The 26,809-nt window shown below is 39.0% G+C and overlaps 1 protein-coding gene across 1 annotated transcript in view; it reads right to left on the bottom strand.

Moving 5' to 3' along the window:
* Positions 1 to 202: 202 nt before the first annotated feature.
* The window catches only part of PRRC2C (proline rich coiled-coil 2C), a 76,882-nt gene continuing 50,275 nt past the window's right edge, over positions 203 to 26,809 (bottom strand). The window contains exons 19-35 of the mRNA XM_081113199.1: positions 25,600 to 26,371; positions 25,143 to 25,228; positions 23,665 to 23,850; positions 23,277 to 23,528; positions 22,031 to 22,123; positions 19,149 to 19,250; positions 15,091 to 15,292; positions 13,027 to 13,230; positions 11,612 to 11,724; positions 11,113 to 11,249; positions 7,359 to 7,590; positions 7,023 to 7,130; positions 5,666 to 5,884; positions 5,264 to 5,367; positions 4,757 to 4,883; positions 3,637 to 3,873; positions 203 to 1,667 (exon numbers count right to left, since the gene is read on the bottom strand). Of these exons, the coding sequence (XP_080969325.1) occupies positions 1,410 to 1,667; positions 3,637 to 3,873; positions 4,757 to 4,883; positions 5,264 to 5,367; positions 5,666 to 5,884; positions 7,023 to 7,130; positions 7,359 to 7,590; positions 11,113 to 11,249; positions 11,612 to 11,724; positions 13,027 to 13,230; positions 15,091 to 15,292; positions 19,149 to 19,250; positions 22,031 to 22,123; positions 23,277 to 23,528; positions 23,665 to 23,850; positions 25,143 to 25,228; positions 25,600 to 26,371 (3,432 nt within the window). The 3' untranslated portion in view covers positions 203 to 1,409. The remainder of the gene's footprint in view (positions 1,668 to 3,636; positions 3,874 to 4,756; positions 4,884 to 5,263; positions 5,368 to 5,665; positions 5,885 to 7,022; positions 7,131 to 7,358; positions 7,591 to 11,112; positions 11,250 to 11,611; positions 11,725 to 13,026; positions 13,231 to 15,090; positions 15,293 to 19,148; positions 19,251 to 22,030; positions 22,124 to 23,276; positions 23,529 to 23,664; positions 23,851 to 25,142; positions 25,229 to 25,599; positions 26,372 to 26,809) is intronic.

Below are 26,809 nucleotides of genomic sequence, written 5' to 3'. Positions count from 1 at the left end.
TATATATATTTATTTATATAAAAAGACCAATAGCAGTATGTTATGCATCAATAGCAGCAACAGCTTTTCCAGGTTCTGCAGTCATCTGAACAAAATTATAGACATCCAGCACACTCCAATAAAAAAAAAAAAGTAAAAAACAAATCTCCAGAAAACAGCAAAGTTCTGTCACTGTTGTGATACCTGGCACCATTTTTTTTTTAAGCTTCTCCATCATCATCTGGAAAGAAAACAGTCTAGGATAACATCATTAAAAACAGCTCTGATAAAGCACGGTCACTACTACGTATCATAAAGCAGGTACAAGGTATTTTACATTCACAGAGGTATGATACATACTGCCCTACGTCTATAATACTAGAGATACAATTAAAAAGGCATTGTTTGAGACTTGATTCTGTTTTCCCAGCAGAGGCCCCAAGGGTGGGACGGCAGCTCTGGGAAGACGCACCTTCTCAGACAGGTTTTCCTCTCATTAGTGGCACAGTTCTAGGTACTGACTGCCCTTCATGAATATCACCTAAAAACCGTTTCAGAAAGACCAAAATGAACAAACAAAAACAATAATTCCCCCCCCCCCCCCCCAACACACACACCTCATTGGATTCATATAAAGATGACCAAGTGAGGCAGGCAAGACTCGCCCCAACCAGTATTCACCCGCTGTGTGACTATCGTGTGAGTGATCAGCAGGCCACAGGAGAAGCCCAGCAACACTTCACAGCTTGGGCCACGACCAAAGCAAAGCATCATTTCAAAAAGAAGCAGTAGCCGGGCACTGCCCACCCGGGCATGTTCAGGTGCTGACACCACTATTTCACCACCATTGCGTGCTCAGCCAGGAAGAAGGGAGATCAGTTACTATACTTTGTGTTCAACTCAATTACCATGTTATAAAAGCAGCAGGCTGCCCGGGGCAGACATAGGCTCCTCTGTGCAGCCCTAGTTCTTCAGCTCCTCACCACTGTGCCCACCAATGCCACCACCACATCCACAGGCTGGAAGGGAGAGTCACTGCTGTTACCAGCTGGGACCAGGTGCTATTTGGGCTGGGCTACTCCTCTGCAGTGTTACTTTCTTGATTTCTGGTGTCTTATTCTAACCATAAGGACTGAGTTCTAGGTGGTACACACTCTAAGAACATGTGCACATGTTTGTATGTAAATCCAGACTGAGATGCATGGCCATCAACAGGGTGTGTTGGGTAGTGGGTGTGAGCTGGCAAAGCCTCGTTGTACGGGTGCGGCCTGTGTCAGTGTGAATGGCTCCTATGTCCCCCGTGCACCTCCGAGCTCGGGATAGGATAGTGTCACAGACCATTTTACCCCTTCGGCTGCTGGCATGAGCTGTCTGCATCCTTCCTTCTTCCCCTCTCCCCTCCCCAGGCGCCTGCCATAAACCACAGCCTTTTAAGATTTTGTTTCTTCGGTTTTGATGGCCTGAGGTTTGATGGGTCCAGTCCGAACAGGTTTGGTGGCCATGGTGGGTGCAGGAGGAGGCTTTTCTTCTACTTTCTCCTGACAGACACCAGGAGCGTCAGTCAGTGCTTCAGGAGGTTTGCTGGAGTCGCCGTCCACCTTCGGGGCCTTGCCCCCTATCTGTTTGCTCTGTTGTTGTTCAGAGAAGAAGCGCTGCGTGGACTGAAGAACCTCTGCTCTCTGCTTTGCCTTAAAGAATGAGAAACAACAACTGAAGATGCTGCAGCATCACCAAAGCCTGTCAATCACTCTCAGTTTGAATTCTTTCACCAATCACCAATAGCTTTCCCACGCTGGTTTGGCCCAAACCAAAAGTACCTCATTGATTTTTCAGCATTTAATGGATAGAGTTCTTCCTAGCTCTGAAAACATTCAGTGATTTTTTCCTTTAATATTGAAAAAGACAGGACCACCTCCCACCACTTTTTCAGTTTGCCCTCTTATAAAGCAACAAAATAGAAATTGCTGTTACTTTGTATTTTTTCTGGGACAAACCTTACTGATACCATATGTTATCTAGGGAGCCTGCTTGTGAACTTGAAAACATTTATGTTACACTTAAAACTTCTAGTTATCAGCATGTGGTCTACAATAGAATGAAAAGGAAGCACTTATATTGTGGCATTACCAACACCTAGGACCAAATGTCTTGTGGCTGAGTCCTCTTCCCACAGCTCTCTTCTGCAGGGGAAGAGCATCAGAAATTAGTAACTAGGACTTCACTGCATCACTAAGTTCTGATAGCTCCTACCACACTCTGAGCTGGTAAAATAATTGCCTCATTTTAATGACTACATGCCCCAAGTTTATACTTACGTAGACCTATAAATTATACCACTGTAACACAGGTTTCTACACCTCTTGCATATAAAAAACCCCACATGTTCTGTACTATCCAAAAATCTGAAACAATTTTCAGGAAATCTGTGCCCTCCTCCACCCTATTATTAAGCTCCAATGCCATTCCCAATGTGGGAATTTACGAGAAATCAACTGCCGAGGAGCCGGGAACAAAACTGGAAACCAAGGCCAAACAGTGCCCGGAGATTTCTACAGAGACCAGTATCTGTCAGTTACGAGCAGAGGGAGACTCCGGGCGCACAGCCTCAGTAAAGGAGGGGACGTTAACCAGTTTCACTGCAGGGCAGTCTTTAAATGCGCTTACTCAGGATCAGAAACAAGGGCTATCAACGCGGAAAGAAACTCCAGCCAGTCAACCAAATTCTCTAGGATTTTCATAAACATGTTTCTAATCCCGAGTAAAACCCAACCACGGCCATTTCCCTGTTTGGAAGCAGTAAGCTTTTCTTTGTTCTAGTCTGACCGGATACAGATTGGTGACATAATAGGCAAAATTATGAAGATCTCTAAAGTCAAGACTAAGTAAACACAGACATAAACGACTCAGCTGGCTGTACAGGCAGACAGGTAAGGTTTATGCTACAAAACCGTCCCCACACAGGCTCCTCAAGGCACTTCTGCATCAGCACACCTCACGGTCACCAGTGCCTTGTATTGCGAAGGATCCCAAAGTGCTTTTGTGAGCTCTTCATCTACAACTACACGGCTACACAAACTGCTGTGGAACAAGCCACTGCAGGTGGCAGGCAAAGGAGTATGAAAACAGTTCAAGAAGAAAATTGGACTTGGGACTCAGGGAAGAAAAATCAAGCTAGACATCATGTCTTACCCATTCCAGAGTTTTCTCTGAAGCATGATTTATATCTTAACTTTGGGAAGGGGACATAGGGGGAGGAAAACAAAAAAAATAAACGAAAGAAAATGGGGAAGCCTATAATAGTCCATATTATTTTTTTTACTCTTCCAAAAAAATGTAGCAGCTAAACTCAGATCTCCCTCAAATATTTATTTTATAAGCAATTCATTTGGCCACAGAATTTAAAATATAAACTTGTTTGTTGACAATAGTTGCAAAAGAAAAAGAAAAAACAAAACAGGTGGGGGGAATAGGGAGAAAAATAAAATAAGTAATAATAATAATAATAATAATAAAAAAAAGGGAACAAATAAAAGCAATTAGCTTGGTGAAGTCTGCTGAGACAATGAATGCCTGGATATGCAGTTATGGGTCCAGAGCATCATAAGACATGGTTCAGAGACAGACGGTTGCTCTGGCGGCTGCCAACACTGTACTAACCTTCATGTCTTGTTCAGCCTTCAGTGCAGCCTGGGCCTGATTGCCTCTGACTCCAGACAGTGATCCACAAGGACCCCTGGCTACATGTGGCAAACGAGCATGGCTCATGAGGCCTGTGGTCAGCGGAGGAGGCATCTGACTGGCCAGTGCCATTGGCGGCCTCTGAACGGGCGCTGGGAAGGTGTTAGTATGTGGGGCTCTTACCAATGGAGGGACCAGGTTAGGCTGAGAGAGAATCTGAGTGAAAAAACAAAACATACAACATTAAACTGTTAAAAAATTTTATTTTGCCAACTAGACCAGGTTGGCTTATCCCAGAGTCAATGTGCACCAATTCCGCCATGACCGCCATGAAAGGGTGTACGGATCTGTGCGCTCTAGCACCGGGACAAGAACCGCAGGCCATGCTGGGAGAGTCTACGGGAAGACAGTGCAGCATGCCAGTGCCCAGCTACAGATTCTGAACGGGGGACAGGGAGGCTATTACTCGGGATACCTTTTTAAAAAGATATAATTGCAGAAAAGGCATACACCTACTCCACACATAATCTGAAGCTAAATAAAAAATAATGCTATTTGGCAAATATTTCAGGTGCCAATTCTAACTTGTGAGTGTTCTTATCAACTTTAGTCCTTCCATCTGATCAGCAAAGGGAAGAGAAGCCAACATTTTAATACATAGATTAGAATATCTTTTGGAAAATTTACCTTACCTATAGTTATCTTAAAAAAAGAAATGAACAACAACAACAAAACAAACCCCCAAAACAAACAAAAAACCCTAGGAAACTTTAAGCACTGGGACCCTTCTCTGAAAAGTCAACTTCTTCAACAAGATAAAAGGAACAGGACTGAAATAAAAGGATCAGAGCTGTGTGGGGAATCTTTTGACTATTTCTATTGTCTGCTTTCAAACTATATATCTACCTGTGTCTAGCTAAAACTCTTAGAGTCTATAATTGAATGCTATAGATTTACTGTTCAATAAGAAACTGCTTCTAATTAAAAACTGTGCTTCTGAACTGGTTATAATAGGGCAAGACTATAAAATCAGAGAATTCGCCAGGTTAGCAAGCATTTGCAAGTAAATCATACTCATTTCTCACTTGTATCTGCCCACCTGGGGTGCAAACTGTGTAGGAAAAGGCTGTGTCATTCTCACAGTGGCAGGGGCTGACGGGAACTGCTTCTGATAGACAATGCTGCTCATTTTGCTGGACTGGCTGTTCGGACTTGTGGAAGTGGCCCTTGGAAAGAAGTCGTCACTGGTCAGTATGGCAGTGCTGGGTTAATGATGCTATTCGATTTGTAGACAGTGTGCTTGGCAGACTCATCATACTTGGTAGTTGATGAGAATTACCAAGGTGAGTTACCAAACATCAGAGCAGTGGAAAGACATTGGAGGAGCAGAGGTGAGAAAGGATACTGGCTATATTTGCCCTGTATTACAAAGTTCTTCAATTACAGTATAACAAATATATTCTTAATATTTCAATAGCTTAATATTTCACATAAAACTATCAGAATGTCTGTGCTTACCACAGGACTGGCGACACTGTATGCATCTAACAAACAAAAGGTAACCAGTTATTGGGAATTCTATAGCAAATGCAAATGCCCACTTTACCGGAAGGGACTAGAGGTGGGTGTGGTGCTTCTTCCGCTGATTGGAGGTGTGCCTGGTTTTATATCAATGCCGCTTCCAAAGGCTTTTAGTTCCATTTCAGACATCTGAGAAAGAGCATAAAATAAACCTAACATTTCTGCAACCCCATAAGCTAACCTGCTGTGTTTAGTATTCTATATATGAAGACTTAATCTAGCAAAGGGCAAAGAACCTCAGTACCAAAATCCTATAGTTTTCAAGTACCATGGAATTAACAAGGCCAAATTTGTGGCTGAAAAGTCCAAAAGGCAGTATAAATCCAATTCTCCCACAACATTTGTGAATTCTTTGTTATGAGGTAAAACACAGAGGGGGCCAAACACATTAGATTCTCAAAGAAACTGTCCATTTCTCTTCACTTACTTTCCCTGTGGTTGGGATCATGCTGTGCTGGGTTCCAGCAGGGATTAATCCCCTGAAAGGCTGGCTGACTTGTGCAGGGCGACTCAAGCTCTGGGCCTGTGCTTGGGGGGCAGTGTGCTGTAACGGAGGCTGAAGAGTCTGAGGCAGAGCAATTAAAGGCTGCCCCGTGGATCCAAAGTTAGGCAAGGAAAGCTGGGATGCTGGTAAAGGTACTGTAACCTAGGACATAAGCAAACAGAAACTGTAGCAATTTGCTTATACAGAGCCTGTCCGTATATCCCTATAACTATAACACAACTCTTCACATTCTTTTGAGTAAGATTTTAAACAGAAAACATCAATATATTAAGCACATTTCACATATAAATCTTTTGCTTAGTAACTATCTCCATTCTTTTTTTAAAGATGCAACAGTATGCCCTGGCCGGGTGGCTCAGTTGGTTGGAGCATCATCCCATACACCAAAAAGTTGTGCGATCTGGAACATGCCAGATCGGGGCATGGACAAGATCTGCCTTCCTCTCTTTAAAAATCAATAAACACATAGTTGGTGAGGATTAAAAAAAAGAAAAGTGTAACAGTATAACAAATTAGCATCGGAGAAACTAACTGAAATAACTATCTTTTAATTAATCTACAGTACATGTCAAACAAACACAAAATACAATAAAACCACGGGATACAATGTAAGAAAGTAGTTACAACTTCCCAAATAGTAATTTATTTTGAATGTCAATAGGTAATATATAGGAATGAGTTATCACCCCTAAAATAGCCACCAAAAATAGTTATGAGAAGATGACTGAGGCTTGCTTCTCTCACCCAGCCCTCCACCAACTTTTAAAGAGTAAGCTGATTAATGAAATTGCCAGGAGAGTTTTAAAAATTTATACTTTTCACTGAAAATTATAATTACAATCATACATGTAAGGAATATGTTTGTCATGTACCTTCTGCTGCACTACCCTGGGTGTTACAGTGACCACTATGATGGTCTTTAATCTTCCTTCATCTCTAGCACGAAGTAAAGCACCTATCACTTACACGTAATTGCATATCCCTAACAATAGCCTTCAAATGTTTACATTCATGGACTCCTTTGTTAAAATAAACAAGTACATGGAAACCCATTAAAAAAAAACACACACAACGATAAAAAGTGGGTGAAAGACGGGTATTGTGGGACCAACCAGTGGACCCCCTGGAATTCCTAGGACACCAGAAAAAAGTCTGAAGACTATCACACATCTCCCTATCTTGGTTCTGTTGAAATTCCCAAACAACAGAAGCAGCAGCAGCAACAACAACAATAATAATGATAAAGAAAAGTGAGGAAATTTACCATGCCATAGTTTACCTGCTGGAGAGTACTCGGTGACTGGGCAGTGTTATAAAAATTTGTCTGACCAGGCTGTTGTACTTGTCCAGAATAAAGATTTGAAGCCTGGGTAAGATTTGCTCTAGCCTAGAAAAAATTTAATAAGAAAACAACCATAAGATTTTAAACATTTCCAATTCAGACACCAAGGTTGTGGCTTCAAAGAAATCTGGCAGAATTTTAGTCTCAGATCAAAGGGAAGACCTTAGTTTTCCATTGTCTTTTAACATTTTTTCTTTAAAAACTGCCCTTAAATCACCTGCCGCATAAGACAGCACGACAGACAGCGCCTGCTCTCGCTCATGCTGTAATTACCTGGAGAAGATGTGTATCGATCAGCTGGGAGCCTCCCAGTCCTGATGCCTGACCCAGCTGATGTTCATACAGTATAGGAATTGGCTGAGTACTGGAAGTTTGTTGAAACGCAAGACCCGACTGTGCCTTGGCAAGTTCCTGGTGCTGGACAGCTGGGAAATTGTGGATGGCAGTACCAGAAAGGACCACAGATGGCTGGGACAGGCTGCTCTGCATAAAGGCCGGCTGAGATCTACATCAGTATTGAAGAGAAAAGGATGTGCTAAAAGTTAATTCTACCTGGAATCTGGCAACCTTAAGACTCAGTAGCCTAAATGTCCAAGTACTCTACTTAGTGTAAGAAAGGAGGCAGTGACCACAGACCTTATCTAAGGTACCTGTTTCAAGCCTTAGGGCCCACTATATAAAAATTCTGGAAAAAAGCTTCTTCCCAGAAACCAGCAAGATTTTTTCCTTTTGAACAACGAGAATGATTCTCTTTTCATGTGTTTATTAGCAAGCTCAGAACCAAACCTACCTACCGTCTTCTCTTTGGTACTGACATTCCATTTAATTTACAGCACCAATAGCTCTGACTTGCATCATCTGTATTTCATTATTTCCCCTCTTATATTTCTTTTTTTTTTTTTAGATTCTTTTTTTTTTATTTTTTATTTTTTTTTTATTAGTTAAGGTATTACAAATGTGTCCTCATCCCCCCTCTTATATATTTCTTATAAGAGGCCTCAAGATCTCTATGGAATGAAGCAGAGTACTAGTTCACATTAGGATTATTCAGAAGTATTTTCTTTCTTTAAATTGAGGTGTAAGAGACATATATACCTATATAAAGATAATAATTTGGTATTTGCATATATTGCAAAATGATCAACATAGCAAGCCTAGTCAACATAGTTACAAATTTTTTGATGAGAACTTTTAAGATTTACTCTTTTAGCATCTTTAAAATATGCAACACCAATATTATGATCAAAGGGTGCAAATTTCTAGTTATAAAATAAGTTACTAGGCTGAAATGTACTCCATGGAAACTATTTGAAAATTAAAAACAAAACAACCCCCTCCCCGCCCAATGCTGAAATCTGACTCGGGGTGGTGAACACACAATATAGTGTACAGATGTGTTGTGGAAGTGTGCACCTGAAACTTGCATAATTTTGTTAACCAGTATCACCCCAATAAAAACATTAAGAATAAAAAATAAAATACAATGCTGAAATCTAACTTAAGACCTCTGGGATAGAGGCCTCCAATCTATACTTTACATAAGGCTAAGATAAAGAGCAAGTAACTAAAATCAAAGTAGTGGATTAAAGATAATATTATCAATTATTACATATCTATCTATATAAAAGCCTAAGTGACAGTTACAACCAGACGACCAGCCAGTAGCTATGATGTGCACGGACCACCAGGGGGAAGATGCTCAATGCAGGAGCTGTCCCCTGGTGGTTAGTGCTCTCCCACAGCCAACCTCCTGCAGTCCCTTCCCCTGGCCAGCCAACCCTGCCCAGACTGGGACTGGGCGCGAGGGCCCTGATTGGCTCCGATCACTGGCCAGGCTGAGGGACCCCACCAGTGCATGAATTTGTGCACTGGGCCTCTAGTATTATAATTTTGCTCTGTTAAACTGACATGTGGCAGGGACAAAAGCTACCGAGCAGGAGTGCTAGTCTAGAGTCCTAAGTAATCTTAAAGTCTACTGCACTGGCAGATATCAATTCAGGGATTCCTTATGAATAAACACAAGCTGATTAGGTTGAGAGCAAGAAGTAGCAGAATGGCCGAAGTCGGTTTGGCTCAGTGGATAGAGCGTCGGCCTGTGGACTGAAAGGTCCCAGGTTCGATTCCGGTCAGGGGCATGTACCTGGGTTGCGGGCATATCCCCAGTAGGAGATGTGCAGGAGGCAGCTGATCGATGTTTCTCTCTCATCCATGTTTCTGGCTCTCTATCTCTCTCTCTTCCTCTCTGTAAAAAAATCAATAAAATATATTTTGAAAAAAAAAAAAAAAAAAAAGAAGTAGCAGAATGATGTAGTAGAGATACAAACTACTTTCGAAGCCTAAACTTGTGTCTTCCAATACAGTAGCCATATACAGCTTACCCTATAGCCCTAGTAAACAGTCTGGTCTTCCCAGGCATTTGCCACAATGGGAAGTACAGATACAGAATGCCAGTGCACTGCTACTCCATCTCCCAGGCCATGGAAGACATTGTTAAGCAATCACTGAACTCTCTTGTCAGAGCTGAAAAGTAGCTGCAACTTTCTAACAATGTTTCAAGCAGTCAATAACAATTAAAAGGAGATTCGATTATGAGATTATTTGCTAGTTCTGAATTAGAAATTTAAAATTTTTAATCACAGATTCCAAGATAACCACAAATTTAATAGTACAAAAGAGATGGCCTGTAACTTCTACTTGGGGTAAATAGTTTTGCTTCTAATGGGAGAGAATTTCCTGGAATAACCAAACTAAATGATGGAGTAAATACCAGAAAATAAAACATCATATATAATTATACAGATATACTACCAAAGAATTCTACCAAAGAATCTTAAATCAAAAAACAAAAGTGAGCACAGCCAGTGTGGCTCAATCCTTGAGTGTCAACCTAGGAACCAGAAGGTCATGGTTTGATTCACAGTTAGCACATGTGCCTGGGTTGTGGGCTTGATCCCTAGTAGGGAGGCGTGCAGGAGGCAGTCAATGGATGATTCTCATTATGGATGTTTCTATCTCTCTCTCCCTTCCTCTCTGAAATCAATAAAAACATATTTAAGTAAATAAATAGATGGGAGAGCCACATTTTTCAAGTTTATTAATAATTATGCTCTGCTAAGGAAGTTTAATTAGCTGAAACTAGCTTTTTTAGGAATATAATTTATGTAATCTAAAAGAAATAAGCTATTACCAATTGATGTCAAGTCTAATCTATATATAGAGTATAAAAATTCTATCTGGACCACATCAAAACCCAATATATTTCTAAAAACTAATGCTTAATTTTGCAACCATTCTAAGCTGCCCTAAAGAAATATTTTACTTTTCTTTTTGCGGGTTTAGAGCCATCAAAAGAATATCGACCACAGCCATGCCACGATGATGACAGAGCTACGCCATGGGTTTTGCTCATGCCCCCACCCTTCCACTCTTATTAAGTTGGAGATGAGACCACTTGGGGTTGAATCAGGCTCTCACTGATTTGTAATGTAACCTTAAGTTAAACAAACCAACCAACCCCTTTTAAGTCCCAACTCAGCATGTCAAATGGGGATGACAATCCACCTTATATGGTTTTGTGAGGATTAAATTTTCTAAGTTACTGCATGTAAAAGGCTGAATAGTGATCATATATATCACCACTACTTCTCTTCCTTGTCCGACCCTCTACTCGTCTTTTATCACACTCTGCCCTGGCCTCAGCCCTTACACAGCAGACTTGGGTTTCCAATTGTTAGCACCAAGGTGCACTTAAACCTTTAGGGCCCTTAGCAGCTATTTTCTATGATTTCAAATTGTCATGGGACTGCTGTTACCTTCTTCTTCAAGAAATTTTGAGGCTTGACTTTGTTCGGTAAAGTCTGACTAAAATGACCACAGACTGAGGTTCATAATCAACACGATTAATAATTTAATGTAGTTTATAAGAGGGTCATCCTAGCTCATAAAGGGAAGAAGCAGTAGGAATATGGCAAGAAAGCTCAGCAATTACAATGTTTCCAACCCACAAATGTATTTTAAAGCGTTTTACCTATACGGTTGAAGGGAAGAACTGAATAATTCCTGGGCCTGGGAAACAGCGGGTCCAGCACCCAAACTCAACTGGGCTTGGTGCTGCCCCTGCAGTGGTGCGTAAATAGGAATCGGGATCTGCTGAACCGAAGTGGGCTGCCATGCAAGGAGAAAACGGTATGTGAGCACCATGTATACAACTCACGACATGTGGGAAAATAAACTTAGCTATGAAGAATAAATGATTAATACCACATACCAGTTTTCTTTAAAACCAAATGTAAACATTTTCCTTTCAATCCATTACTTGATTCTACATTGTTAACCATCAACAATGGGAAAGTTTTAACATTTTGCTTATACATCCTAGGTAATCATGGTTTGTCCTATATTGTTAAAAGGATTATAACTTCAAAGAGTCTATTATTTGTAGCCCAAGATAACTACTACACCATCAAAATGAAAAAACAGAAAAACAAAAAAACAACTGCACGATGGAAGAAGTATGTGATGTTTACCTGAGAAAGACCTGGTTGGAAGCCTTGCTGCTGAGCCAATGATGGTGGAGCCAATCGTGCATGCTGGGTATTGAATAAATGACTGGTGTCCATATAGAAAGTTGGGATTTGAGCTATAGACCATTAGAAAAAAAAACCAGTCTTAAGTATCTAAATTTCAGAATTTAGACAGGTATATGCAAATTAAAACAAGGAAACTCTAGTACTTGTGAAGGTATAGAAAAATATGACACTCTTATATACTGCCAATGGGGTATAAAATAGAAAAATTTTACATATTCTACTAAAACTGAAAATGAACCCACCTGTTTAATAGCAAGTCCACTCCAATTTTAAATCTACCAACTAGAATTTAGCAAAATATTTAAAAGAACTGACATTTAATAACTGAAAGAATTTGGCACGGATTTTAAAAAAAATATTTAAATTGATTTTTAGAGAAAGAGGGAGGGAGGGAAGGGGGGAGAGAGAGAGAGAGAGAGAGAGAGAGAGAGAGAGAGAGAGAGAGAGAGAGAGAGGTAAACATTGATGTGAGAGTCACACTGGCCAGGGCTGGTATAAATTTTTAACAGATTTCTTTTCTATGTATTATACACACTATTTTGTTATTTGCCATTTTTATGTTTTGAAGAACTTCAATATTATTTTTAATTTGCCATCATTATAAACAATACTATAATGAACACCCTCATACACGTATCTCTGATTAATAAGTTTATGTATATCTTATACAAATAAACTTAACTATAAAACGGTATGTTTTATAGTTACTACAGTATGTACACATAAAATGTCCTGAGATAACTTTCTGAAAGAATTATGTCAATTTATATATTCTCACCAGCAAGGTATTTTAAGAGCCTAATACAATACCCATGATCCTGGGTATTAAAGATGCTAGTTATCAATCTTTCTATTATTCCCATATGGAAAGGTAAGAAATAGCCTATTAATTTTGAATTTAAATCATCAGAGAGTTTGAATATTATCCAAATGTTTATTTACTACGTATTTTATTCAGATTAACATTGTGATATTTAGTAATACAAGTTACTCCCGTTCCCAATATACAAATTTTTCTTCTTTGCTATTCTTACGTTTCTTCTTCCCCATGAACTTTATTATCAATCTGTGAAGTTCCAGATAACAAAACTTTTATAATATGACTGGAATAATATCAAGTGCATAAGTTATTTTCCAAATTATTGGACACTAACTTGTCTAATATATTTGTAAGAAATAAATGCCAAGAGCCCTAGAATGCTTATCAAGGAGAGAGAGCAGTTAATTCTACCTGGAAATAAATTTGCAAAGCAGATAAAAGATATTTAAACTTGAAGTGTAACTAAAAAGAGAAAAAGCATTCAAAAGTCTTCGTTTTCTCAATTCCTTATATTCAAGTCTAAAAGCCTTACCTGCTGCGGACTGAGACACATAGACCTGTGGACTCTGTTGCTGCTGGGCGATGAGGGAAGGCATACAGCTTAACTGTGAAAAATGACTTGCGGAAGGCAGGCTGCTTGTCTGTAATTGTTGGGGCTTCACTTTACAAATATTAGGAGGGTCTGATGTGGTTGTAGATTTTGTACTCAGAGAAGAGGTAGTGTATGTACCAGCTCCTATATTTGGGAGAGAGATAAAATAAGGGAACAATGTAATATATTTTAAAGGGCCGCTGTTCATAGTAAAGGAACTCAAGTGCTAGCCAGAAACTAGAGAACTAATGTTTATGCCCACCATGTACTTAGATACTATATGTCCTCTGGGCCAAAGGGGGATATGAAATATATCACTACCATAATGATCTCTATCTATCTATAGCTCACCCTCTCTCTCCAGCACCGACCCCCTACATACCTTAAAAAAACACATACAACTATTAATAAATGTGGCATTATACAACTTGAAAGGTCAATTATTTCTGTTGATCAATGAGTTCCAATGATTGCAATACTAAAGCAAATGACAACACTGGTATTTGACTAAAGAGAGATATAATCATTTTTAGACATTTAATGATGTTCTATATGAGAGAGCATCAGATTAAACTACCTTAGCTGTTCAACTTGAGTCTCTACCAGTAATATGATAAGATGGCCCTCATGAAAAAATTTATGGAGAAACTATAGACCTGGAAAAAAGGAAGTAGCTGGGTTCCAAAGAAGTAGGAAGCTTTGCAGTCCCTTATTTCCTAAATCTTCCTACAGACTCTTCTCCAGTAGACTGGGGCCTAAGCAAGAGCCAGTAGCAGAATAAAGATGCCTTGCAAATGGGTGGTGAGGAATGTTTGCACAGAGAAAGAGATATAGTTGGAACACTCCCTTTGATTTGAATTTCTGGATTTGTCTTAATAAAGAACAATACATACTTCTGATTCTAGATCAGGGGTGGGGAACTTTTTTTCTCCCAAGGGCCATACAAAATTATCAACTTAAAAATTAGCCTGCTATATTTGATCAAACATTTAACTCACCCCTAATGCTTTGGCAGGGTTAGACCAAATGATTTCTGGGGCCTTATACGGCCCGTGGGCTGACGTCTCCCACCCCTCTAAACTGTAGCATAACCCAATGATCAGTTGTTTTAGTACTTACAACTAGCAGAGAATGTCAGAATATTGAAAAGCAGTACTACCATCAGTAAGTAAGAATGAAAGAAGGTAAATTCTTTGCCAGATATATTTTATAACTATTAGAAAGGAGTTTCTCGCTGCTTTGGAAATATGAGAATATCAGGAAGCTTGAAATAAAATTTGTTTTCAGTAAAAGAAACAGCCTTCTAATGGGGATGCTGCTGGACTCTCCTTAAAAACAAACAAAACCAAAACCAAAATACTAGTGGATATTATCCACTCAAAACACAACCTGGAAATTCTCTATCCCTACCCTTCATCAGAAAATGTCAACCCAATAGATTTAGGCCAATCGCTCCTTCAAATTAGATAGAGACAGCCAAAAATTTAAAAACTGTATGATTCTATGTTATTTCTGAGGTGGTTCAATTAGCTGTATGAGTTAAAAAATAAGTCAAAAGGTAAATTTCGTAGAAAAAAACATAATGCAAATTTTTTCACAAATTACTCATTAATAATTGTAACAAGGGATAGCAGGGGAGAGAGGAGGAAGAGAAGGTTCAGGAAAGTGTTTTAGTAAATGAATAAGCATTTGCTAAACTAAAACTAGGAGAGGGCAAAGAGAGGGGAGGATACGAATGGCATAATTTGATGTCTTTTATAAATAACTAGAGGCCCGATGCACGAAATCTGTGCAAGAGTAGGCCTTCCTTCCCTCGACACCGGCTTCCCTCCAGCCACGGCAGGCACCCGGGACCCGGGCTTCCCTGGCAGCTCCGGAAGGTTGTCCGAAAAGACATCATTATGGTTTTATTATTATAGATACTTTTTGGGGGATAGTTAACAGAAAGTGATCCTCAGAAATTTGAATTGAAGATACTGAAAGGAAAGGTACAAAGACTTCCACCTGACAGTGACGTTGTGGGGGTGACCGAGGCAACAGGGATCTGAGGCATGGACGCACTGGAGAAGGAGTTGTAATTAGCACTGCTCGGGCCACTGGCACTGCTGCTGACACCACTGGCAATTGGAGGAGCTGTGGAAGTTACTGGAGATCCCTTTTCACGCACATTTGGAGAATTCTCCCAAGCCTTCCGTGCAGACTCCATCTGCAATGAAATGGGAAAAAGATCACTATGCGAACATGGACTACACATATATACATAAATATACTCACGTGTGTACATATATAAATTCCAAATATCTTTCAGAAACCCTAAAGTAAAAAATGAAGACCCTAGAGTTTGTTTGTTTTTTTAAAGATAATTTTTAAATTCTCACACCTAATCAATTATTTTCAGGTTGGCCACCCCACTGGGCGATGCTACTATTTTTTTATTTTTATTGATTTCAGAAAGGAACGGAGGGAGGGATAGATAGAAACATCAATGATGAGAATCATTGACTGGCTGCCTCCTGCACGTCCCCTACTGGGGATTGAGCCCGCAACCTGGGCAGGTACCCTTGATCAGAATCGAACCCAGGACCTTCTGTCTGCAGGCCAACACTCTATCCACTGAGCCAAACCGGCTAGGGCGACCCTAGAGTTTTCAAACCTTTCATTTTCCCCTTTATCTTTGCTCTTTTACTTAACCCTTTGAGTGCCAACTAATATCCTAGGAACTATGCTAAAATTGCCAAGGCATTTTTGCTGATTTTACAGCAGTTTAGGAAAAAAATTATGAATCGCAAGTAAATGAAGTTACATATTCAATATCTTCCACAAAATCATCATTTTCACAGCAAGAATTGACATATTTAGCAATATCACCATCACTAATAAAAGCAGAGTTAGAACTAGATACTGCAGGAGGAGCGCGACCACTCTCCCTGGCACTCTATGGGTTAAATTGGGAGGCAGGGTACTTTAATAATGACTCCACAGAGAGCTGTGGATGGCTCTGGCAATCAGGCCAGTGAAATATAAAGTCACAGCTCCTGTATCATCTAGATCCGAGTCCTTACCCTGACCAGCAACTAAGGAAACAGAAATACCAGGCCCCTGCAGGAGTGCTTTAAGGCTCTGACTCTAGTAGGAAAGGCACCAAAACCCCCCATCAATACCCATTCCCTACACTCTGTTTTTAAGCCAACAGTTCTCAAATGGCAGATGACAGGCACTGTTTGTTTGGCTGTTTTATGCTCATAGTGTTTGACAAGTTAATGTAAGTAGACAGGTTTTAGGCTTGAGTGCATCAGAGACACTTGTTTCACATCAAAGCCTCCTTGGGCATTTCAGGTACTGACTGCCCCATTTGGCTTTGGGGCTATTGATTTTAGCAGTCGTCTCCTAGTTTCTTAAAAGGAAGAAACAGGTCTTATTTCAATCTATATTCAATCTCTCTAGAGTACTGCTGTTCAACAGACATATAAATGCAAGTCACATATATAATTTAAAGTTTAGTAGTTGTATTTTAAAAAATAAAGAGGTAATTCTAATTTTTTAAAAAATATATTTTATTGATTTTTTACATAGTGGAAGGGAGAAGGATAGAGAATTAGAAACATCGATGAGAGAGAAACATCGATCAGCTGCCTCCTGCACACCCCCCCCTACTGGGGATGTGCCCGCAACCTAGGTACATGCCCTTGACCGGAATCGAACCTGGGACCCTTCAGTCCACAGGCCGACGCTCTATCCACTGAACCAAACCGGTCAGGGGTGAGGTAATTCTAATTTTGATAACATTTATTCGACACAACATAAAAACGTATAATCACCATAAAAGTTGAGATGTTTTAATGTTTTAAAAAATATTAACCTGTCAGACCCAGTGTCTATTTTATTTTATACTGAAACACACACTGGACTTTAACTCGGATCAGCCACATCCAGTGCCCAGTGATTTTAACCACAGGGGCTGATGGCCACAGAGCTGGAGAGAACAGATGCAGATTCTCACTATCCTAAGGCTATTTGAACAGGGAGGAAACACATAGGTTTTGACATTTTTAGTTTTAGTAGTCGAGATACTGGGTGGGCCAAAAGGAAAACCCAAGATAATACATAAAATTCAGTTGCAATGATTCACATGAGAGGATTTTTTAAATAAGATTTTTATAGTACTGCTAAGAAGTTTGTAGTTCTTCAAGTACCACTTTTAAAACTGTAACCTTATTTTAATTGTGAGAATTTGAGAAGAATTACATGCCTCCCGCTTTTCTGTTAAAACACACACTATATGTAATTTAACCTTTTCTTAATGACTAATGTCATCTCCATAAATTTGAAATATAAGATAATTCATATTTGCTTGAGTTTTTTCACTATTACCTTGATGGTTTCACATGTGTTTTATTTTAAAACAAGAGTTGTTTTTTGTGTGTTTTCTTTTTTTGCGGGGAGGGTGGGTTTAAAAATAACTTATGAAGTTAAACATAATGCAATTTGCAATCTGAGATTTTTATGGTTTAGAGATTTTTTAATACAGAGCAATGTCTTTTATACCAGTTTTGTTGTGGTGAAAACACATTAAGTCATGTCTAATCAAACTTGCATAATATATGTAGGTCACATACATTTGGCTTTATTTAATTTCTTTTCTAAAAAATTGATTTCAGAGAGGAAGGGAGAGGGAGAGATAGAAACACCAATGATGAGAATCATTGATCGGTTGTCCCCCGCACACCCACTAATGGAGATCAAACCTGCAATCTGGGCATGTGCCCTGACCAGGAATCAAACCGTGACCTCCTGGTTCATGGGTCAGCACTCAACCACTGAGCCACACCAGCCAGGCTATTTCATTTCTTAAGCAGCAAGAAAATTCAGATTACAATTTTGGAAATTCAAGGAAATTCACCTTTCCCCTCGATAAATATACTGTGTATAATACCCACATAACAGAATTTTTCTATACCTTATATGTTACCCAGAAGGATGTCAGAAGTACAAATAAAGAGAAAATTTTAAGTTAATGAAATTTAAAGTAATTAAAATTATGCTATTTTTTCTTGGAGTGTTAAAAACATTGAGTGAAAGGCAATGTTGAAGGGTTTTTCTGAAGAATTAACAACGGCCTAAAGAATAATTAATGGTATTATATTTATTTATGTGGCATTAGACTACTTCCTTAAATAATATAAATACATAAGATGAAACAGACTGAAACAGTCATTCAAGTGGAATAGGATTTGGCAGTCATTAGTAAGAACTGGGTGAAGACGAATAGCACAAATTTTATAGTCTCAGCCGACACTCATTAAGCCTCTTACACACAAGTTGGGGGGCAAAGGGTCAAGTGGTCAGGAGGCTGGAGACTCAAACAGAAAGAGTCTAAACGTGAACACTGTCCACATTGTGAAACAATTTCGTTTCCCACTCCTGACGACCATCAGAAAGATTCATTGACAACCAGAGCCACATTAGGAGGTCCAGCTATTACACATAGAATACCTGCGTTTAAAAACCCCTCACTTAATTCTATATCTGCATTTTTTTAACCATTGACTAATCTTGAGGTGAACTCATTGAAAATGCTCTCAAACAACTCAAATATAACAAAGCATTAATAACATAGCTCAACATTATAAAGAGATTAAAAAACAAACAAAAGAAGCCTAAACTTCTTGACATCAAAAAGCACGTGTTGTCCAAAATCTTTTGCCCTCTTATTGAAAAATTATCCAACAATCAATTCTAAATCACTTGCATAATTACTGCTTCATAAAATGTTCTAACTGCTATAATGCTTTCATTCAATTCACATGAGACTTACTCTCCTGTAATTTTAGGACCAAATTCACAAGCATGATAGGCCTTACTTTAGAGAGGATAGCAAGTCGCTGCTAAGGGTATTAGAAGTTAATAAAAGTTTAAGGTGTAATTTGATATCACATCATTTCCTCGGCTTAGCATTGTTGCTTACCACACAAAACTAGTAAAAAACCCAAGAGAATAGTATTAGCGTATGTCCCCCTTGCATGCAACAATCATGGACCTTTAGAGATGGATATGGTACATACCTTGAAGGTGAGGCTGAAAGTAGTGGGAGGAACTGAAGTTAGGCTGGAGCTCTGTTGTATAGTCTCCCTCTTAGGGAGGGGAAGGGTGTTGGGCAGGGGCACCTGAAAAGGCAGGCAACACATATCACAATCTAACTAACTGGGTCTGCTACCAAAGCCCAGTTAATGCTATCATACTCTAAGGGTGTTCTATTTTTCATCAGAGCCAACATGAATATTCGATTACTTAAGACTGTGTTTATAGTAATTGGTAATTTTGGACATCTTAGATAAAACTTCTGAAGAGAAATATTTTCTGCCGTTTTATGCATGAATTGAAAGAGCCTGTCCCAAATATAAGGCATACCCTTGATGGCAGTGCTTCTCATATTTTAATGTAGATACAAATCATCTGAGGATGTTGTTAAAATGCAGATCCTGATTCAGCTGGTCTGGAGCAAGGCCTGAAATTTTGCATTTCAAACAAGTTCCCAGGTGATGCTACGGCTGCTGGTCCCTGGACGATACACTATGCAGCAAAGCTTTAAGGGGATACCATTTCCCCCATTTATGGGATTTACAGGTTCTATCAGAATCATTCAACATGATAAATATAATACATTGAAGAAATAAATCTGAAATAGTCAAACTTTCTGTCAACTATATTCAAGAACAAAAGGAATATTGGAAAGAAAATATGGAATATTGCTTCCCCCATTACACTAAACAAATTGCTTTGTTATATAGTAAATAGTAATGACACAATTACGGCAAATATTGTTAAATGCCTGAAGATATTAGAAACTCACTACCCATATCTTTTTTCCCCCCCCTCTAAATCCCAGGGTCTTGAGATTTTTTATGATGTACTATTTATTGCATGATTGATTTTGATGGTTCCCTCAGTTGTTCAGGAACAATGACTGAGATATGAGGGTGCCAGATAATCACTTTGTGACACTATGGAGATTCTGATACCACAGACTAGTTACTGGAGATGAGCTGTGCTATAATAATCAAAATCATCACCAGCATTTATATCTTCAAGACATTCAAAACAACTGTATTATTAGGTAACACTAACCAATAAATATCAACTAAGATCCTAAAAAAGTATATTAAGCTTCAATAAGAGAAATAAGCCTCTTTTAAGTATAATTTTTAAAAAGACAGAAATCCTACCATAAAATAGAACAACCAAACAGACTAATGAAGAAAACAAAAACATTTCAAAAGGAACTAAACTTTGGACATTATTTTAAACACTATATTAACTAAATTCAAAATCACCACCATACTTGGCACAAATAAGCAATGCTATGGAATGATTCCAAACTGGTGACCACTTATGATGCTCCGTGACCCAACCTGATCTTCCTGTTTCCAAACGTACTCTTGATAAATTGCTAAAATCAAACGCAGATTATTCACTGATACACAAGGTCGGGTCTCTTCCCCTCAGTTGTTTCTGTGCACAACTCACCATGTTCATTAGCCTAGCAAACCACATGGAAACCAATAAAATGCTCATATGAATATTTTCAGTCATTTTTAGAGGGTCTGATAGAAAAGCATTATATACTTTCTTGAAAAAGTAACATTTAAGAAATACTCTATGTTTTTTAAACTGAGAAGACACCACAATTAAAGTACAATTAACTTTACTGATACGTTACTGATTATTTGATAATCTACATAGTGAGCAATTTGCCAGGAAGTCTTTTTGTCCTTCCCAAGTTTTCCATTACTTCCTACAGGAAGTTAAGTAGATTTCAACCTTTGTCCAAAAGGTCAGGGGAAAGGTTTGGCCTATGAAATGAAGTTTTGTAAGATCTAAATTTGGACAAATTACATTAACCAGCCCCTAAAGTGCACTCCTATCACAAAGAGAAAACGTGTGACTCACTCAGCTACATAGCAAGAGCCTTCAGTTGGACCACAAAGTTGGATTAAATGGTCTCTAACGCATGTCACCTCTCTGACTCTAGCTTGATGCTAGAGGGAACAGAAAGCGTAAGAAAAACTTTGTACCAAAACATAATCAAGATTTTTATTCTCAAAATGATAGAGTTAAAGCCCTGTGTGAGCGACTTTTAAATATATCTATAAAGGGTATTTTTTGAAAAGAATATGCCTTTGCTTATTATACGGGACGACATTTAAAGCAGCTGACCAAATTTCCACCATCTGTGCCCTCCAAAACAAGGGCCTCACATGTAACTCCTAAAATGCTCTCTACCACAGCAGGTCACCTAACTTTGTTGGGCTCGCCGTTCAATTTTTCAGTCAGTGAACTAGTCAAAATGATGGACTATGATGACTTGTAACACAATCTTGAATTATAACATGGTTGCTCTGAGAAACCAGAGCCAAATTTACATGACTTGTTATCACCTTTTAATGAAGCATTTAAGAGTTGTTGAAGCACATATACATTATAGCCCAGTCTTCACAACAGGAATGTTGCTATTAAGGCCTAGTATAATTTTTTTCAAATTCAAAAAGGAAATACCCGAATCTCTGGTAACATTGTGTTTTTACTGAGTGAGCTTTCATGGATCATAAAATGGTTTCATTTAAGAACAAAATTACCAACAAAAATAAAACACTGAAGTATGTGATAGCTAAGAACCAAACTTCTTATCAAAACCAGGGTAATTGGGTTAGTCCTGATGACACTAAGCCGAAGCAGCAAAGGCCTGGATCCTAAATGGAAAGTGGACAACTTTTAGGAGGAAAAACAAAAACTCTACTTTGATTATTTTTGCTAATTACATTACAGTGCTCCTAAATACAAATTTGCTATTAACTTGTCCCCTGAGAAAAGTTAAATATTGGCCATATAGTACGTATAATAGCCAGGTTTCTATCCAAACTTGCCACACCACAAGTTGTTTACTTACATTATTAACCAAAGTATCCTCCATCTTTGCATTATTAGTAGCCACAGTGTTAGGCAGAGAAGAAGAAGGTGTAGTGTAGTCTGTTACAGACTCCTGTGGAGTAGTAATAGAGAAAAATAGATTTTAAACTGAATTAATGAGTCACTTTCTAATTACAGCCTAACAGTTGTAAAGTTGTTTCGGAAGAAAGCACGAGGAGAACAAACCTTAAGACTGAATTCTCCCAAATCTTAACTTAAAAATCAACAGTGGGATAAAACAGAGAACCACTGCTGAAATAATAACATTTCCACTTCTGTTTGGATCCTGTGCATTTTTAAAAATGCACTGCATAGTACTAGGAGGTTGTCATCAGTAATAAAGATTTAATTTCTGTGGATTCCTAAAAGAATTCTTTGTGTGGTTCTCACAATCTATAGATTACTTGCAACTTCTGACCTTTATTCTCTTCAAAATAAAACAAAGTAAGTAAATGAATGTCAAGATCTTAGCTGTCGCAATTCACTAGGTTTTAGGATAAACTGTTGCTTATTATCATGAAACTCTTCCTTAAATGTGGTAGAACTAAATCACACGAGCTTTTAAGAGAAAAATACTCAAATTAATATGAAAGATTCCATCTCTCTTTCTTCTCAATAAATACACATCCTGGAATGGCAAACATAAATTTGCTATTCTCACAAGTGTTAGCTCCTTTAAGTTACTCAGTGGAATTTGCCTTAATGAGTTTTCAAAATATACATCTTTAACTCAATGTGGTCCCTAAGCACACGTCAACTACTTCCTCTGGGGCTCAATCAATGCAATAGTGATTGTTCCAAGCCTGGAAAAAAATTGGCTATACTGGGGTTACTAAACTTTGCCTTATTTCCTGACTTCAAAATCTCATGAGTGAGCAAAATAAAGCTCCACTGTTAACTCCACTAACAAAAGTAATGGAGAGAAACTTTTTCAAAGTCTACAAACCCAAATAAAAAGCATCTTAATCTTGTGTAGGCATTTTTCACTTTAAACAACCGAATGGTACAGAATTAAGAGTAAATTTCCATAAAAAAAGGAAATAATTTATTGCAAGGAATTTCTTTAGATCACACATGCACACCATGAAATAAAATCTCTAGTAATAGTAACCCATAGTCTATAGTGCTGTATGTCTCAAGCAAAAAACAAACAAACAAAAGTGTAAGGTTGTTGTTTTAGACATGATTTGCATCAGCTGAACTGGGGATCTCTGCAAGCTGCTCACCTTCACATTAGTGGCATATTCTGTGGATGACACTGAGATCATGGTTCCTATTTCAGTAGACATTTCTGAAGCGGCTTTGGTTTCCTTTGCTGTCCCAGGGTCTACACTTCTGACTGCAGCAGGGCTTGATTTCTCTTGTCCTTCTGGCTCCACCTGTTGGGCATCTTTTACTTTTCTATTTTTTAATGAGCGTTCCTTTCCAATAGGACCAGGTTTATGTTCTTTGTTTTCTACTGGACTCAAATCTGGAAGCTAAAGGCAATGTTTATAAACAAAAAAGGATCATGATCAAAAGCATTCATTGAATACAAAACTTAAAACTGTTATTTGCTCTCATAAATGTTAGTGGCTTTTACACAATTACACCTGGAATATGAATTGTGTTTACCTTCTGGGCTTTGATGGGGCCTGCCCGTGGCTGCTTCTGCCGTTGCTCTTTAGGTTCAGGAATTTTGTCAGTTTTTTCCGAAAGCACAGGAACAATTTCATTTTCGTTCCCATTTGAAGCTGGAGCACCAAACTGAATTGTGTCAATTCCAATTTCAACTCCACTTTCTTGACCATTCTTTGTTCCCTAGTAATAGAATATTTAAAAACTTGCTATCAAACAGAGTTCAGATTTGACTGCATGATTTATGTAGCCCCACATATTTTAAATAGAAGGAAGTTTGAAGTAACCCACATATTAACTGACATTAACTGCCATTGATTGTTTTAAGAGAACCTTCCCTTACACACAATGATTTGTATGTATTAGAAAACAACTAATAAAATGAAAACTAGGACAAGACTTAAGTTTTTTGTTTTTCATTTATTTCAGAGAGGTTGAGAGAGAGAGAGAAACATCAATGATGAATCATTGACTGGCTGCCTCCTGCATGCCCACCCCCTACTGGGGATCGAGCCCACAACCTGGGCATGTGCTCTTGACTAAAATCAAATCCAGGACCCTTTGGTCCCCAGGCTGACACTAGCCACTAAGCCAAACCAGCTAGGGCAGTGATGGCGAACCTATGACACGTGTGTCAGAGGTGACAAGCGAACTCATTTTTTTGGTTGATTTTTCTTTGTTAAATGGCATTTAAATATATAAAATAAATGTCAAAAATATAAATCTTTGTTTTACTATGGTTGCAAATATCAAAAAATTTCTTTCTATATGTGACACGGCACCAGTTAAGTTAGGGTTTTTCAAAATGCTGACACGCCGAGCTCAAAAGGTTCACCACCATCACTGAGCTAGGGCAAGACTTAAGTTTTTAAAGTCCTGATTTTTGTGTCATGAGTGTAACCATAGGCCATCACAGCCTCAAGTTCTTTCATCACTTAAAACAAATGTAAAAGCAACAAACACAGAAAGACACTACCAGCAAGAAATAAACAGTCGAATGAATGGGGGAAAGAAGATAGCAATACCAGTGTTGCCTACTTGTAAGTGTGCTGTGAAAATAAAACAATATACTCATTTTTGTTGCACTTTCTGTGTGCTAGGCAGTGATGCAGAGACACAACAATCTAACTCGCAGACCTTGCATTATAATGGATAGAGAAAATAGACAACTGAAAAGTCAGATAAGCAATACACAAAAATTAAAATATGGTTAAGCCATTTTAGATTGGTGGATGGAGAAAGACCCCAGGAGGTCATACTGAAAGTGTTTCTGGCAGAGCAAACACCTAGTAGAAGGTCAAGAATAAAAAAGGCTAGAACAGCTGGAACACAGCAAGTTAAGAACAGTGACAGAAGATGAATAAGCAGAAAGCTAGACGACACAGAATTCTGATGCATGCTGAAATCTGAGAAACTGTTTTAAGGAAACTCTGCCCCAGTAACCCCACCAAGACCATTAGCAAGTCTATTCCTACCTCTGATGAAGTAGCTGATCCAAACGATGTTAGAGGCTTATTCCAGGCACTGACGGAAGGTGGCTGTGGCGGACTAATGGGCCCTACTGAAGAGAAGAAGCCACAGGAAATGTGAACACCAAAGTTAAGAGGCTAATAATCCAATCTTTATAACACTTTATTTAACAGTAACTAAACAATAAAACAATTACTTTTCACACCACACTCAGAGATTCTTGCATACCAAAATAAATATAAGTCCCCAAACATTGTGTATTGCTTTTATCAACATATAAAATATGACTATTAAAAATGTAACACCTTTGATTTAGAACCAAAGGTTTTAAGAAAGGAAGTTAAGATTACTTTAACTGCTTCCTACTAAAGAAAAGGCTAAAAAAAACCCATACTGAATATATAAACAAAAGTAAAAACAAACCCCAATATTCCCAAGCCCTCACTTCTGTTGCGCACTTACATTTCTTAGAGATGTCATTCAGCACAGTTGGTGGAGCCACCTTGTTATCCCATAGTTCAGTTGTAAGAGTGCCATGTGACTGTGAGGTCTGGATGGATTTTCCTGTGGCTGCATAATCTGTGCCATTAGGTGTTTGAGCTGAAGGTAGTCTAATTGAAGGTGGTGGCTGTTTTGAAGACTGTGCTGTAGTCTGCAGGGGACTCTGGACTGGTTTGTGAGTCTGTCCCTGAGTTTGGGCTGGGGCAGTGGGGCCTGGGATTGTGACTGTGACAAGGGCTGGGGTTGGGAGTGAGACTGGGGTTGGGACTGGGGCCGAACTGGCTGGGGCAGTTGGGGCTGAACTGGCTGGTACTGTTGGGGCTGAGCTAGCTGGAGGTGTTGCTGAAGTTGGTGGTAGGGCTGAAGCAAGAATGGGAATTGAGGCTGAGGCAAGAATGGGGACAGCGGCTGGGTTTGAAGCTGAGGCAAGGATTGGGGTTGGAGCTGGAACTGAAGAAGAGGTTGGAGCTGAGGTGGAGGCTGGAGTAGGAGCTGACGCTGGAGTTGGGAGTGGAGTGGAAGTTGAAGTTAGGACCGGAGCTGCGGATACAGCTGTGGCCGAGGGTGAGGCTAAAACTGGACCTGAAGGCAAGGTTGAAGTTGGACCTGGGGCTGGGGCTGGAGCTGGAGACTGGGCTTGCTGGGTCCCAGTAGACTGTTTTTTGGCAAATCTTGGAGGAAGCTTAGAAGTCTGACTTCTTCCTTTCTCACTGGCATTCTTTTTGTTCCAGACCTTAAAAAATTGGTAAAAATAAATTATGTCATTAACAGCTAAAAGTAACAGTTCATAAATATGATTTCTAACAAAGCTACCTACTGCTAATTTAGCTCCATTAACTATTCAAAATAGATACATGTCTGGGTCCCCCAGAGTCTGGCCCGGCACTGGAGCTCAGAGCAAGCAGGAGCTAGTATCTCCCTCCCAATTAAAAAAGCGGCACACCCAGGTGCCGGCGTGTTCTGCGCCTCTGTACCTTGTACCAATTTCAATGTGGTTTCTTCTTTACCTCTCTAGTTGTAGTACTTCCACTAAGCCAGCTTTCCCGCAGTTCTGGATGATAGTTGTTCTGTATTTTAGTTGTTGTTGGGGCACTATGCTACACAGGATATATGCACTATTAATTCCACCATCCCAAAGATAATAACTAACAAATGACTTCTGAAATTATCT

The sequence above is a fragment of the Myotis nattereri genome (genome assembly GCF_964212035.1).
Source record: "Myotis nattereri genome assembly, chromosome: 18".
NCBI classification, from domain to species: Eukaryota; Metazoa; Chordata; class Mammalia; order Chiroptera; family Vespertilionidae; genus Myotis; species Myotis nattereri.
The sequence above is the reverse complement of the archived record's forward strand: the minus strand, read 5'-3'. Positions and strand labels throughout refer to the sequence as shown.